Genomic DNA, 16,097 nt, shown 5'->3' on the forward strand with positions numbered 1-16,097 from the left:
ATCTTAGAGTCATCAATAGATTTGACCCACTACACTGACAGCAGTTTTTAGAGTGTTCAAGTGGTTCAGGCTGCTGTAGTGAACATTTTTAACCAAAGTGTGGGGATAGCGTTAGTTTTGTATCCAGTTCACAACCACAGACAGATGCAGGATTGCAGCTGTGTCCAGTGTCCTCAGGCACAATGGGGAAGGTGCAACTTAGGAAGAGTTTTCACTGGAGAATTTCAATGCAGTTCAGAGTAAACAGATATTTTGTAACAAAACCAGACTCTGTACCAAAGAATGCCCTTCCCCAGCTGTTGTGCAGTACTTTATTAAATCAGCCCCATTGCTGAGAACTTGCAGAACAGAGCAGTGTTAATCCTTCCTGCATAACTTTGTTAGAAGCATTCTTAGAAATTTCCTCTGTCAGGAAGCCAATGGAAATGAAATAATTAACATTTTTGTACTGTTTGCTACTTGAAGATTAAGCCTGTGTTATTTGAAACAACTGGACTCTGTTGGACGAGGTACGGTTTTGTTTGGGGCCTGTACTATCACAGTTACTGATGAAACCTTGTTTTTCAGCTGGAAGGAACCTCGGTGATGCTCTTGTCCGCTCCTTCTTGTGGCCATAGGGAACTGTGCCATATCCACTGTTCATAAACGTATGAAGTCCCAACTTAGAAAACTTAGGAATGGAAGAGGCAAAACAAGATGAAAAACTCTTTCAGGACTTCATTTCTCTGATGATTAGAAAACACCTAAAATCAGCCTCCCTCATGTTCATGGCCACTTGTTTCAATGCCAGTATTACCTTTTGTCTGTCTTTATGGCAGAGACAAGTGCTTGGTGATATTTACCCTCTGTATTTTCCATGTTTTGGCAACCTGGACTTGGGAACTTCCTACTACCAGAGGCTGTATTTGCACGTAGATATTTGGCCGTGTATCTTTCTGATGCGTAGTGCTGCTGAGCCATATACTGTGAAAGCATGTGTGAACTATGGAATTGAGTCAGAGGTGGGATTTGCACTAATAAAATCATCTGCTTGTCATTGGTATTGACTTGTGTTCACACTGCTCAAGCCTGGTCCCTTCTAGAGCAGAATGGTTGTGTATCTGTAGGTACAGTGGTTGGGTTTGATCTCCACTGGACCCCATGAGTCACCCCTGTGGCCCCAAAACATAACCCAAAAATGTGAGATTTTTCAGTCCAAAGTTCCTGTGAGCAGTGTGTCACATCCCTGGTGTCACAGCCCACCAGGGATGTGATTTTATAACCCAGTATGTATGGCACAAGGGAATGCCAGCCTGTGGAAGATGTTGAGGATGAGAGTGTATTTGGAATAGTACTAAAGGTGTGTATGGGTTGGAGGGAGCTACGCTTGGTACAGGCACATCCATGGAAAGATAACATCAGGGAACAGGAGCTACAGTATTTGACTACTTAAGTGCTTGCAGAAGTGCTGCTTTGCAATAGGCTCAGGCTGTGGTTTGACATGTGTTAAGACCCACAGTAGAGATTGCTCAGGATGAGGCAGGGTACTTGAATGTGTTACTGTCGGAGTCACTGAGGGAGGCACACAATACTGAAATTATGCCTGCTTAACACCTTTGGGCCAACTTTATGCTGGAGGTAGGAGAGCAGACAATACCTACTGTGGCACAAGTTAGGGTGCAGACAGACAATACAAGTTGCAGTGTGCAGTCTTTCAGTACAAAGTGAGCCCTCAAAAAAAGGGTATTTTTTAAGGGGCAGAGTCAGCTTGTAGTAAATCAGTACTTCGTGTCATGGGGCTGTGGTGCTTTTAACATAGTATTCAGAGCCTTACAGACAGAGTTAGTTTATGATCAAATCATGTCCTGAGTGACATTTTATTTATTCACAGTGTTACTTTACGTCTCGTACTTTACAGAAGTTAGATCTACAACCTATGATTCAGGAATGCTTCCTTTATGGAAGAAAAAGAAAAAAGGGCTTTTTGCTGAAGAATATGATTTAGCCGGTTCAGAAGCAGTGGAACTTGGCTCTGCACCACCACTTGTACAACAGTTTTCCAGGCAGAACCCTCATGCAAGGTGTTTTTTGCACTTTGAACTCTGTTTCTTTGTAGTGCAGCATTTGGGAAAGGTAGTGTTTATGTGCAGCCTAAATAAACACAGATTACTTTATGCATGTTAATATCATTCTTTTTGTAACTAATAAGGATAAGACGCTGTACTGGCTTTACAGAATTCTTTAATGCTGTAAAATTGGAGAAAACTAGTATGAGCTTCAAAAGGATATCTATTTGAAGGTTGAGCTCATTGCCTGGCCACTCCCAGATTGAGTGACCTCTACCTACATCATTCCTTGTAGGTGCTTACCTGATGTATTCTGAAAGAGCTCCGAGGAGACAAATTCTACAGTCCTTTCAGTTATTCCAGTGCTTGTTATTGCCTGCTAGCAGTTGTTTCCCCTCTATCTCAGTTATTTCTGACCTCAGCACGTGAATCCTGCTAAAAGCATTTAGTTGGTACTTTTACAGGCTCCTTAGGAAAGTCACTGGAAAGAGTTTTAATGCCAGGGCACCACAGATCTGCCTCACGGTCAGTTTTGGAAGCAGACATTTTTTGAGATTCTCTGTTGCATTTGTCTTCATTTAGGAAGCCCATCTCCCAGATGCTGTAAAATGAATGGGTCTGGAAACAGTTGTGCTTTCTTCTCTTGAGAACATCTTCTAGTATCAATCTCTAGCTTTATTTTTAATGTGGCAGGCAATTTAGTAAGTGTTTTGAAAACAACATATTGATCAAATATACTGTTTTCCCAACGTCTTTTATATTTTGCGGGGATTTATGTGGTAAAATCTCAGAACCATAAATCTAACTCTGTTTCTACTAAAGGAATGATAAAATTCCCTTTGGCTTCAAGCACTAGCATTCAGGCCAGGACTGAAAATTTTGAACTTGTCTCTCTCAGCATCTCAAGGAATCAGACTATATCCAGCTATCTGAACATCAGCACACATGCCTGACTTTGGGCAGTGCGATTTAAAAATTGTGAACCTAGTTTTCTCTTCCAAAATATTACATAAATGTGCTGGCAGAGATTCCAAGTTAGAATCAGGATTTGTTTCCTGTTCTGAAAAATATAGGGACATAATGTAACAATGTAAAATTCTACCCAATCCATGGTAGGACCTGCAGACACATTACTGAGCATAACAAGATGTGCTTATAATGTCCAGCAGTAGCTGTCCTTATGTACGCTTTTATTCCTGAGTAGGTAATCAGTGGTGCCTTTGACTTCAGTGAAGGGAGTACTTAGACTTCTAAAGGTCTTTTTTAAGGTGAAGAGTAGGCAAAGAGCTAGTCACTGTGAAGTAAATGGCATGCAGAAAGTCATGCCTGAATTTATGCATGTCACTTGTTTGCGCCTTCAGATCTAGAAGCTCTGATTTCATTTCACCAACTGAAAATTATTTTCACATGGAAAATGAGGTCTGTTTAGCTCATCTTTTGATAAAAAATTACTGGGAGTAGGTCTGATCTGTGTTTCTTGGGAAACTGCTTCACTAAGCAATGCCAAAACTTTTTTTTTTTTTTCATACACAGTCCTTTTTTTTCAAACCACATGTTCATGTGGCTCAGTAAGAAATGCCACATTTTCCACTTTAGCAAAAAGCTTTGAAGAAAAATATGTTAAATATCATAGGTCTATAAGAAATTAAAGCAGCTTTGAGTCAAAGCACAGAGTTGACACATACCTACACAAAGAATAAACATCTTCGCAGGTAAACTTGATGCTGAGAAAAAAGAAAGAGGGCATATCTGAGAAAAAAAAATCATTGATTTGACAGTGAGAAATCCAGGAAATTTCTGTTACTGGTGTGTGGAACTGTTTTCAGTAGTGCATAAAGATCAGAAAGGATTTCTGCAGAAGGAGATAATATTGAAAACAAGGTTTAAACAGAGTGTATTAAAACTTTGAACGTTCCTCTCCCCAAAAATACCTGGCAGCTTATACAGCTTTGCTTGCCAAAGGTTTTGATTTTCATCGCCAAATAAACCTGCCAGCTGCTTAGTCTATTAGTGCTAGTCTTCCAAGAATTCTTTTGATAACCAGTAGATCTCTGGTCACGCAAACACTTCCTTTAAGTCAGTCAAGAATAAAAGAAGTCAGATGTTGCAAGAATTGGTTTTCTTTTCAACTCAACCTTTCACTTTCTGAAGGAGAGGAAAAAAAGTTGTTGTCTACTCTTGCTGACATCCATGTATGTTTTTCATCAAAAACATCAGTTCTTTCTGTTTTGACATCCAGCTAAAGAACAAAAATTTGAATACTCTAATCCCTCTTTTAAAATCAGAAATCTTTAAGATATAGTCCCACCTTAGACATTGGTTCTGTTACTGTCTGAGGAAGGTCTTAGTGTCTGTAACTTAATACAGCCATCTCTGAAATGGAATTAACAATATACTTACCTCACAAAGGTGCTGTGGGGTTTAGTGTGCTATCAGCACGCTAAAACATTTCTCCCTGTCTCCTCCTGCTCCCTTTCTGCACATATTAGGCTAGTGGGCAAACCTCTCTCTCACATCAACAAAGTAGGTAAATTATTTTAATTATAGCGTCACATAACAGATACCGGGGAGTACTTAACCCATTAATAGCTAAACAGGTCATTGAGTGAACATCGTTTGGGTTTTCTTGTAACCGTCAATCATAGGGCTCCTTTCTCCTAGTTAGGAAAGGAAGATTTTGTCTCCTCAGTTAGAGTAGTCTCTTAAGATGCATTTGGCACTGTATATTTGCTCCTGCTATTCAGATGTGTGGAGGCTAATGAGATTTCTAACATCTATCTGTTTTATAATGTCTCTTTGGCTTTCAGGTTTCTTTGCAAGCTTTACTGTCTGGTTTTTTTTCTTACAGAAATGTTTTGAGCTAAGTGCTGCTGCTGTCTTATTTCTGGTCAGCAGGTCTTGCTAGTTGGGATTTTCTACTGATGTCCTTAGATGAAACTTTTATACAGAAAAGAATGAAGGCTTGTTCAGACATACCGTATAGCTGGGGCAAATTAAATTAGGATGCTTTGGGGAGGGATTTTTAAAAACACCTTATTTAAGATGACAGCAGTTTTACCACTGGTTGCAGGAGGGAAAAAATTTCGTGCAAATGCTTTTGAAATGTTATCCATGCAAGAGGAAGGGGCTGATCTCTTCATTTTAAGGGAGAGAGTACATCCTCAGGGAAGTGCATACAATTCACAAGTGATGCCCAAAGGAACTGAATGACACCAAAATGGACCTTTAGGGCAGAGCAGCAGCTTTGGTTGTCTAGGTTCCCTTAAACTGTTGTTTCTCCTACCCTACGGTAAAGAAATAAATACAGCCTTCATAAGCTATTGAAATGGTACACTGTGGAATTTTCCTCCTTGAATACCTTCCTGTCTACCTGCATACCTAGCCTGCTGTAACTCATCATCAGAAAGGCCAATAACTCCCCACACACAGTCACCAGCATGGATTCTTGTAGAGTGAATTTCAAGCTCTCTTTGATCCTTTTCTGTCCCTTAAACCTCTGCTGGGGGCGAAGAGGCTCTGAGGTTCTTTCCTTTGTTAAATATTTGTGCTGTTGGGTTTTTTTAATTGCTGATTGATTGGACTGTTTGAAAGTTTAGGATGAAGGGGTTTCACTGCAACTGGAAATAAGGAAACGCATTGTTGTGGAGGTCAAATAAAATATGCTGCAGTAGGTTTGAAAATCACTTGCAAGTTCTTCTGTAGCGCTTTCTGGACATGATATTTTTTTCTTTACAGACTGTGCCAGCCTGTTTTTTCCTGTAAGGTTTTTTGTCTTGAACTTCTCTGATTGTTTAGTTCTTGCTGATATAAATATCACATGGGAAATGCTCCATTTAGGTCAGGCAATCTCTTGTAATCCGTATTTCCCAAATATGCACACAATTTTAGGGGCTCTGTGCATCTCCAGGTCCCCCAGTTATTCTTCTGTTCAGCTGAGTCACTAATGCATGTTCTCACTAGCTGCTACATCTTTTCTTTTAGTGCATTTTTTCTGCCTGTGCACATTTTCATGCTTTAGAGACAGTTGCTACTAGTTGACCAGACTCAAGTCTTGATTAAATGATCTCTCATGGTAAAACTTACAGTCATGCTTCTTATTTAACTCTGCTTCTGGGTAAAGTATCATCATGGTCACTCTAGGTACAGACATGTTACTATGTCAATATATTCTGTGGTTTCATTCTTGAATACTTCTTTCTTCTTACAAAGCAGATATGTTTGTTGTTAATTAAGCAAATTAGTTGATGCCATGATGCATGCTAGCTCTGCAGTTTCGTGACTGCACTTAAAATGAATTAGATTGCTCTGTCTGTAACTATTGGGAAAAAAAGTTGATGCAACAAGTGAATAGTTTTGACTGACAGTGTATGAAAGTCAGTGCTGAATTTACATGCCTTGTGTCAAGGAAGATTTGCATACTTTGTTTTCTCTCTAAGAAAGGGATCCGTCACTACCTTGATTTTAATAGTCATTCCCAATGTTTAATATATGGCTGAATGACAATCCAAATACATAGTGTCAGTACTGAGAACATGCCTTAAATTTGTCTGTTTAATATGATAACCCTTAAAGTGTTCATTAAATTTTAAATGTAAAAATTTGTGTGAATTTCTGAATGCTTGGTTTCTGGACTGTCACTTTTACTGTATGGTTTTAAAGGCGTGTACCTGCATAATGTATTTCAAAAGAAGAAGAAACAGTCCTATAAAAAGATGGCTTATTTTAAAAGGAATAAGCTAATATAAATTATAGAGTTTCTTCTGTTTAATGTTTTTTTGCTACACAGTTTTGTCATAACATGTACTGTAGCAGTAATTTATTGTAACTGTACTTCAAATCAGAAGCATTTCATTGGAAAGACTGAGGTGGTGGCAGGCACATCTTCACAGCATTTATCACTCTTAAAACCAGGGCCAAGGGATTTCTGTATTCTTGGTTTCTAGATCTGAGAAGTGAGCATTATTACAGTTTGATTCCCTGATAGGGAAAAGCACAGCTATGGCAGTGTCCTACTTCCAGGCTTCAGCCTGAAGCTGTGCCCGTAATGTTGAGGATGGGAGCCCAGGGATCCGAGAAAAGTTGCATCCTTAAAAAGACTCTCGAGGGAGAAGGAGAGGTGGGAGTTGTTGACTGTGCTGCAGAGCTTCCAGGTAGTAGTGTGCGAGGTGTGAACAATTCACAGCTCAGCATTTCCTTGATTCTCATCAACTGCCAGTAAACTTTGTCAAGCTGCCACACACAAAAAAAGCAGTGATTATAAGAGAGAGTGTATATTAGCACTACAGCTGTGTAATTGCAAAAAGGAAAAAGCAGACAGTATTTATGCACATAAAGCCAGCTTATGAGCTCTGCTGACATTTTGGATCCCTATTTGCTAGGTTATTTGTGAACATATAGCTGAGGAACATTTTAATCAAAAAAGTATTAAAGAAAAGCAAATATAAATGCTAGTTGGCTAAATATCCATAAACATGCACACCTAAAGTCATTTTGAAGAATAGTTGTCCCTGTTTACACCATGGACTTGTTCACAAATGTAAAACAGGTTTCTCTTTGTAAAGCATAAAATATTACATCAGGGAGCACAAGCACTGTCACATGTAAGACACTAATGGTTTAATTAAGCATGCACTGCCATGCTCCTATTTACCCTGTGCAGTCAATACATATGTCAACATTGCCACATTCATATTAGTAAGCTAACACTTCTGAATAGTAAAACAAATTTCTAAAATACTTGCAAACAGCGCAAGTAAGTCCATCAAATTTTTGCTGAAAGTTGGCTGAGTTTCCATCTTTCCATTACTAAGGCTGTAGAACAAATTGCATTGATCCTAGCACATTTGCAATATGTTCTTTATCTCCCTGTTGGTGGTTTTATGCATACAGTCTCTGTATAGTCTCTTCTCATATGTAAAAGCTTCATCTTCTCATAAGGAAACATTTTTTAAATGAAGAGTCAGTAACACATCACTACTGTATGTTTGAGGTCACTGCAATTGCAAAGGTAAAAATACTGCGTTCAGACTGGCAGTGTGTTTTTTCTGCTGTTGTAAATCAGTGCTCTGCACAGTTTCTGTTTTGCCATCTTTTCCACAGCTCAGTCACAGGGAAATGACACTGGGGTTTGAGGCTTCAAAGGAGGAACAGAGCATTGGCATGTTTCGTTTTTCTTTTCCTCCGCATTTCTGCTGGCTGGCAAACTGGCTGATATGAGTTGGTTTGGGAGAGTAAAATAGACTGGATCGCTCACTTGGAGACAAGCAAGAAACCCCATGAAGCTGTTCAGGATTTGATCTTTTTGTTGATTTCAGTCCTATCTACCAGCTGCTTCCCAGAAGTGCTAACAACTTTATCCTTGCATTTCTGGGTAATTTTCATTCCCTTCTAGTTTCACCAAAGCAATAGTGTAAGACAGCTGGAAAATCCTGACTGCACGCAATGTTTTACAAATACCTTGATACTGAAAGATAAGACATAAATTAAAAGCTGACTGGTCAGTGGGAATATCCATGCCTTGCAGGAACATTCAGCTTCAGTATTTTATCAGTGAAAGTGAGCAGGGACAGAAACAGGGTTGATGATAACATTTCTATAGCGTAGGTGAGAGATCGTTTCTTTACGGACATAACATTCACAAAGCCATCTTAAGGAAGGCTACCTTTCAGTGTTCAGCACAACAAATAGAGTTAAATTAGACAGCAGCACCTGCTAGGAGGCTGCTTAGTTTTGCCGGGAAATAGAAAAATCAATCCTTTTGCCAGCGCGCCGGGAGGTTAGCAGCCTGCGCTCCCCGGGGTGGTAGCTCCTCCGCTGCCTGATGTTCCAGCTGTGCCCGAGGTGCACGATCCCCATCTAGTGGCTACTGTAAAGTAAAGAAAAGGAGCTTGTTACTGATTGGCATCTGAGACATTTTATGGGTGGGTATAGGTAGTGTTAGAAGCTTTTAATAACAATGCATGCATTTTTACTTGCCTGAGTAATCCCTGATTAAAAAGAAAAAAATACAAAATCAAACTTTTATCATGTTTTTTTTTTTTTTTCACATAAAGTGGTCCTCCTGTAAGTTTTCTTTCTCAGCAGCTTCACAGCAGGCACAAGAAAACTGAGAGAACCCTGATGTGGTAAACCAAGGTAGTCAATAAACATAGATTACACATGCAAAAAATGCTGGGGGTTAATGGCATACCTCAGCTTAGTTTTCATTTTTTGTTTCTCACTTGGAATAGCTACAAACCACATAGCACAAAGATATCAATAAAAGACACCACCACAACATTGTGCATCCCCTAGTAATATGGGATTTTGACTCTAGAAGCAAGAATGTAACATAGAGTTAGGAGGAAAGAGTTCTGTTTCCAGATTTAATGAATTTTCCATGTGACCTTTTAGCTTTGCTCCTTTAATTCTGCAGTTATAAAGTTACAGCATTATTCAGTGCACTCCATTTTTCATGATGTCCATTCAGAGAATGAGCAGATGATAGCAAGAGCTGATGTCACAGAACATGGTGGTGTGACAGAGGCACAGAAACATGCAGAAAATCCTGTGCGTTTACAAAATGCATTAATATAAAACACACTATGTAAAATAGCATCCCTGCATAGTGATACTGTTGTTCTCTTCTGTCAACTATGAGTCCTTTTTTTAAATAAATACCTTCTATATTCTTTAAATATTTAGAAGATAGGGTTTTGGCAGGATAAGTTTCTTCACTCCCCTATGGAAAATCATCACCTATGTGCTCTGGCTCTTTCAATTCTTTTCTCCCTGCTACTCTGTTCATTTGTATAGCATGGAAGCGCCAGGTGACCCTGCTTCCTGGAATGGCAGGGAAACCAGTAGACAACACCATTACAACTATTTGGGTGTTAAAGCAGCTACTTCTTCCATGCCCCTTCAGGCAAATGCTCCCAGCTGGTAGATCTGAAAGAAACATATGTATTGAAGAAGGCATAAGCCCCCTGCATTTCAGTGCTGAATGCCCATATACGTAAACATGCATTATTAGTAGGGACACAGTTTGTCTCTGATTGCTGTCTTTTCTTCTATAAGGTATGAGGCAAGTGAAAATATTGCATAAGTTGAGCAAGAATCAATCTTTTTTCCCATACTTCATGAAATCTTTCATTTTCTGGACTTTTTTTTCTTTTGTTTTTGATAATGACCACATGCAGTTGGAAAACATTTCCAAAGGTAGAAGTGTTTACTGGTTACATAAAAGCAGTCTTTTGAGACTGATACAGATTATGATATTGATTTATTTAGTTTTAATCTATGCATTGAGAAATGTTTTCCTTCATTGCTTTGATTAACCATCAGCGTGGTTAAAGGAATTATTTTATTGTAACATCAAAACGTGGACTTTATTAGACAAGTTCAAACAAAAGCATTGAAACAAAAAAATTTCAAAGTATATTCCTTTATTTTACTTCTGTTGTCATCAGAAAGGTCCTCCTAAGATTGACTTCAATCTTTCTTGCCACCAAGGTTTAGCCATCTACTGAAACAAATAGGAACATTATCATAAATATTTTCTAGATATTTTTATTTACTAAGATTTAACAATATTGTAGATGCAGATGTCGAAATCCTAGTCCCAAATTCAGCAAGTTACCCATGCCAACATGCCTAAACTGATGAGTAATGTCATTATAGTCATGTGTTTAACCCTCTTCATGGTTCAAAGCTTTTTCATGACTGAAATGTCTCGCTGATGCCTGTGGTTAAACTGCATGAATCTTGACCTAAACGTTCAGGACATTGACAAGAAATGACTACATTTTGAAGCAAATGGGGCCTGTTGTGTATCTGAATAGTCAGGCTCTGCAGATGTTCAAGCCCTCGTTCCCCCTGCCACCCATATTCCTGCTTGATTTACACAAGGTCCTATATGCTCTCATGTGCCTTAACCATGGGACTCCAGCACTATGTGGTCAGGACTTAAGCTCTCTGAACTAGTAGAAGACATTATGTGACTGTTAGACAGAATACTGACACCTGTGGGAAAGGAGAATTTTGCCATTTGATCTGAGGGGGATAAGTTAGGTTTCATACGCTGCAACATCACCATGTCTGTTTTTTTGTGATGTATCCTACCATCACTTAAAATTTTGATGCTCTCTCTCCCTTCATATGGATTTGAACATGGTGAGAAAAACAGGGCATTCTGCTATGAAAGGAGTCTTTTCAATAACCTACAGGTTGGCTTTAGGAAGATATAGTCAGATATTAAAGAAATACTCAGAAAGAATAGAATCAGTTGCTGATTATCTTCAAATGTAACTTTTAGAAGAGCAAACACATGCAGTAAGGCAGATGTTAACTAAGAATTACTCTTATTTTTGAAAACAAAACATTTCATGGTGTTGGATCCCTTACTGTCATGCCTTTATTCTGTATCCAGTTGAAACTATATTTACAGAGGTAGTTAACAGCATGGTTCCTGGCATCAGTACCAAAAGCTTTATTACTTTCTAGTCACATATGTTAAGTAAGAATGTATATTCTTAGTGGTGATTGCTTTCTAATAGCCTTAAGAACACCTATACCAGTTATATACGAGCCATATTTTTACTTTAGTGCCACAGATGAACACATATTTTAATTGGGTTAATTGTGCATTTTTGTCCATTCACAGTATTGCTTTACTGTGGCAGATGGCCCAGTGTATGTGTTATAAATACTTTGCATGACATCCCCTCTATTTTACTAATCTTCACTGTGACTTTCCCATTGGTAATGAGTAATTACAGTTTCCTAGCCAGCAACTTTTAATAGATTCCTTTTTTTTCTTAATCTCTGCCTGTCCTCAACAGCACTGTTTTGTTCAATAATTTAATCAGTTCAGCAACAGTATAATATTAGATAATTAACCATTACTTTATGAATTTTTGAAATGCAAAATACCCATGAAGTAATCACTGATGAATATTTCAGTATTGATAGAGACCACTCTTTTCTGAAGAAACAGAAAGGGGTTTGCTATCTATGCTTGAATGCTTTTTCTTTCCTTTTGTTTTTATTTCTGTCCCTTGGGCCTGAGAACCATATGCGGTAAGTAGGAAGGAATCCAATAATCAGAAAAATTAACAGAAAGGATTAACATTTTTGCCTACCCACCATGACCGTGTTAACCATTCAACACCTACATATCAAACGAGTGAGTTTATACAAAAAAATTCCATTCATCCCTGTCTCCTCTTATCAGTGAAGATTTATCTGCAAAAGGGACTCCCTAAGGCAAAACCACCTCCAGGTTCATCCCACCTGTGGTAGCAGACAAAAGGATGTAGAAGCTGCAAATTCAGTGGGAGAATAACAGCGCAGAGCTCCTTATAGGCTGATGTGATTTTTTTGGGAAACTCCTGGACTCAGGAATTTCTGACTAGAACCCCTCCTTTCTCTGGGAACAGGATCAGATAGTCGGCTGGTTCATGCTTACTATCTGTATGTTGCTAGCAGCTGCTATGTTTTGTTAAGGGCAGTACTCCTCACGCTCCCTCTCTTTTATCCAAGATACTTCATGAAACGAAGCAGTAGTGGAGCGGAACTAGCAGGTGGCTGTAGGACAATTCCACAATTTCACAGCAGTTTGTGAGATTTCACAGTTTAATTGTATTCCTTCTCAGAACAAAAAATTACTTCAAACAAGAATGCCGTACGAGCCCTAACCACAGTCTGTATTTTGAAGCTTTCATTGCAGAGATAAGGAGGAAGGGGGAGCTGGCTGGAGCATATTATCCCTCAGACATTGGGATGAGTTTGGATCTTAAGTTTAAAATGAGTAACTCCGTAGCTTTTATTCAAAAATGGTTTCTGCAAACATAAACCCCTCATAACTTTTCTTTTATCTCCTCCCTCCCCCCGCAGAGTGATATAGGAAGTTCAACTTTTAAAAATGCTTTAATGCTTTTTAAGGCAACACATGTATGTTAATGCAGCTACCCTGGCTACCTGCCTGAATTTCAAAACTGTTCAGTAGCTTGTTGTAGACACTTAACTGTGCTGGCTAGTGTCAGGCACCTTCTCTTATTGCTGCTTACTCAGTGTTGCTAATATTAACAGTGATTTCTTGCACCTACTGAATGTTGATCCTGACAGTTTTAATTCAATATGCCTTTTCTCACGGATGCTGCTGAAGTCACATGATGGGACCAATTCTGCCTTTGGAGACATTTGCATACTGCCAGTATACCCCATCTAAGGGATTATGCATGTGTGTTCAGGAAGAAAAGGGAGTCCAGTCTAGTACAAAAGCAATTCACATTCAATTGCCAAAGGAAGAAATGTGGAAATGCACCTGAAAAACTTCTCTTTGAAGAGAGGAAAAGAGAGCTGATTGATACCCTTTAGAGAAAAGGAAAATAAACTAGAAAAAAGATTATTGTTTGCTGATATTGAAAACTTTCAGGGAGGCTTAATGCCAAACATTTTCATTTTTCCTCTGACAGGCACAAGCATATTTACTGTTTACGAAGCTGCTTCTCAGGAAGGCTGGGTGTTCCTTATGTACCGAGCAATCGACAGCTTTCCCCGGTGGCGTTCATATTTCTATTTCATCACCTTAATTTTCTTTCTGGCCTGGCTTGTTAAGGTACTGAAAAATGTGCTCTTTTAAACCTGTCTGAACTGTAGATCATATTAGAATGAATTTCTTCTCTTTTCTGCTTGCGGAGCTTTGTGTCAGCCATTTTTTCTTGTTCTTTCTTCAGAATGTTTTCATCGCAGTCATCATTGAAACGTTTGCAGAAATTAGAGTGCAGTTCCAGCAGATGTGGGGGTCCAGGAGCAGTACTACTTCAACTGCCACCACCCAGGTGAAGCACTGGAGATACTGAGATTCTGTGGGGACTCGTTTGGGTTTAGTTTATGTAAGAATAATAAGCCAAAAATGCCTGTTAATTATTATTTTATCTCATTTATTTGACTTTGCATGTTACTACATACATTTTAAAGTTGATATATGAATTTTCATATAAAATTAAATTCTAGGGTACGTTTTCCAACTAGGCTTTCTTAAAAAAGAATACTAGAGAAGACTGTAGTATGATTCTCTATGTGGCTGGGTATGTTATTTCTAAGTTTTTATTTTCTTTTAATGACGTAGGATAATGCTTTTTTATCATTTTGTTGGTGGGTTTGGAATGAGGTTTGCTATTGAATATCACTTTCTGTGCTAGGGAAGAAGAGCTGAAATTGCAAGCTGTAGCTGGGAGAGGTCAGAGGGTAGCTGAAGTGTCTGGGGAAGCTGGTCCTGGAACTGAGAAGGGCATGTTGAGACCAAGGAGGAATGAGGTGCTGAGGCAATGAAAGAGCTATGCTAATATTTGAGGTAGCCACAGAAAGTGAGGCCCTGAATATGAGATAATGGGTAGGAAGAAGCCATGATAGGAAGGGTGCTATGTGTGGGCTGGGTAGTGTGAAAGATCCGGTCTGAAAAACAAGGGCTAACGGGTTGAGATTTAAATTCTCACATTCATTATTGTAACAATCATATTATGTATCCTGAATGTACAAAAGGCCAGGCTTTTCCAGGCTAGTGCAGTTTGCTGTCTGTAAGAGGGACCGGTACCGACTGCCTGCAAAAAGCCCTTAGGAAGACAGATCTGAGAAACACACCCATGAGGAAAATTTTTCTAACCTCTGTAGCTAGAGATTATTTATTTTCTTAAGCCAGAGGATGTAAGTGTTTCAAAATTATTTATTAAATATTTTCTGATATTCCTTTGGATATTCCTTTTATCCATAGGTAAATCTAGTCATTTTCTGCCTTCTGCTATGTTTTTCGCCTCAAATAGACTTTGTGGCAATAATTTCTACTCTATATATGTCTTTGTCAAAGCAGACTTGGTGATATCAATTTAAAATCTAACAAAAAAAAGGACTTTTTACACATGACACATACTTAGCCTGAGGAGCATAATGTTCGTTTCATCTCTGATGGGACTAATTCCTGAGCCATATAGGATTAACTGACATACTCTGAACTAGAAGCTAAAACAGAGATCGATGTAGGGAAACTCAAGAAGCAGCCAACATTAAGGAATTTCAAGGATAAAATAAATTCCCAAAATAATGTCATCATGTCAAAGAATATGAACATGTTGAATATAAATTGCATCATGCAAAATAAAAATACTGTGTTGGCTGCAGACAAGCGAACGGTTACTTTGTTCCTTGAGTCACAGGCATAATGGGACATAAAGGGAGTCCAGCTTACCGAACTACAAAAACAATTTATCTTTTTCTGTATTAAGAAGGGCAGAAAATTTCTTGCAGCGTTTCTTGTTCAAAGCATGAGATGAAAGTTAAAAACCTTGCTTGTTTTGTGCATGAAATAACCTTGAGAAAAAGCAACAGTATCTTGCTTCATTTACCCACTTCATAAATCATTAAACTGGTCCCAAAACTTAGTCCTATAGAAAAGAAAATGAGTGTCCGAGAGTCAAAGTCAAGGAAGGGGGTCTCTGGAGAAGGATAAAAGGAGGTTCTTGTAAAGCACTTTAGCACTGCACATTAAAGCATGGTACAAAGGGAAGTAACTCAGTGCTGATCTCAGTTGTCAACTCTTCATGGTGCAGAGATGCTACATAAGGACTCAGCAGCATTACAACCATATTTGTGTGACACTGTCCCCAGTCTAATGAGCACTTCTCTCAGGATGGCTTTTAAGCTTCAACCACGCTGCTGTGGCTGTGTTCTTGAGGTGACTTGTTTGGGTGCTGAGTGTCAAGGAAAAGGTGGGAGTGAGGTGGGAACTTTGCCACACTTCATTACATAGTATATGCAGACTCTCAGCTGGCAATTCAAAATGCTAGAGCCATTAATTTTCTTTCAAGGACATTTTCAAGGACAGTGTTAATCACTTCCAGACATGGTTTCTCACTGTTCCTTATGTCCAGCAGTCTGCATCTTTTTATGTCCTAATTTCTGAGGAAAAAAAAAAGAAAAGCCAGAATGCCTACACCTATACTTCCAGAGGTTATTGGTCAAATGTGAATACCACTGTAGTCAAGAGAGCCTTTTCCATTGACATCATTAGAGCCTGGA

General features: G+C 38.8%; 1 protein-coding gene across 2 annotated transcripts in view; it reads left to right on the forward strand.

The window, feature by feature from the left end:
- The window catches only part of NALCN (sodium leak channel, non-selective), a 246,181-nt gene that overhangs the window by 73,327 nt on the left and 156,757 nt on the right, over positions 1 to 16,097 (forward strand). For both annotated transcript variants that reach the window (XM_087758313.1, XM_087758314.1), the window contains exons 8-9: positions 13,499 to 13,641; positions 13,760 to 13,864. In XM_087758313.1, coding sequence (XP_087614439.1) covers positions 13,499 to 13,641; positions 13,760 to 13,864 — 248 coding nt within the window. The remainder of the gene's footprint in view (positions 1 to 13,498; positions 13,642 to 13,759; positions 13,865 to 16,097) is intronic.

The sequence above is a fragment of the Nipponia nippon genome, unplaced genomic scaffold (assembly GCF_047370975.1).
Source record: "Nipponia nippon isolate SJK-2023a ecotype South Korea unplaced genomic scaffold, ASM4737097v1 scaffold_2, whole genome shotgun sequence".
NCBI lineage: Eukaryota > Metazoa > Chordata > Aves > Pelecaniformes > Threskiornithidae > Nipponia > Nipponia nippon.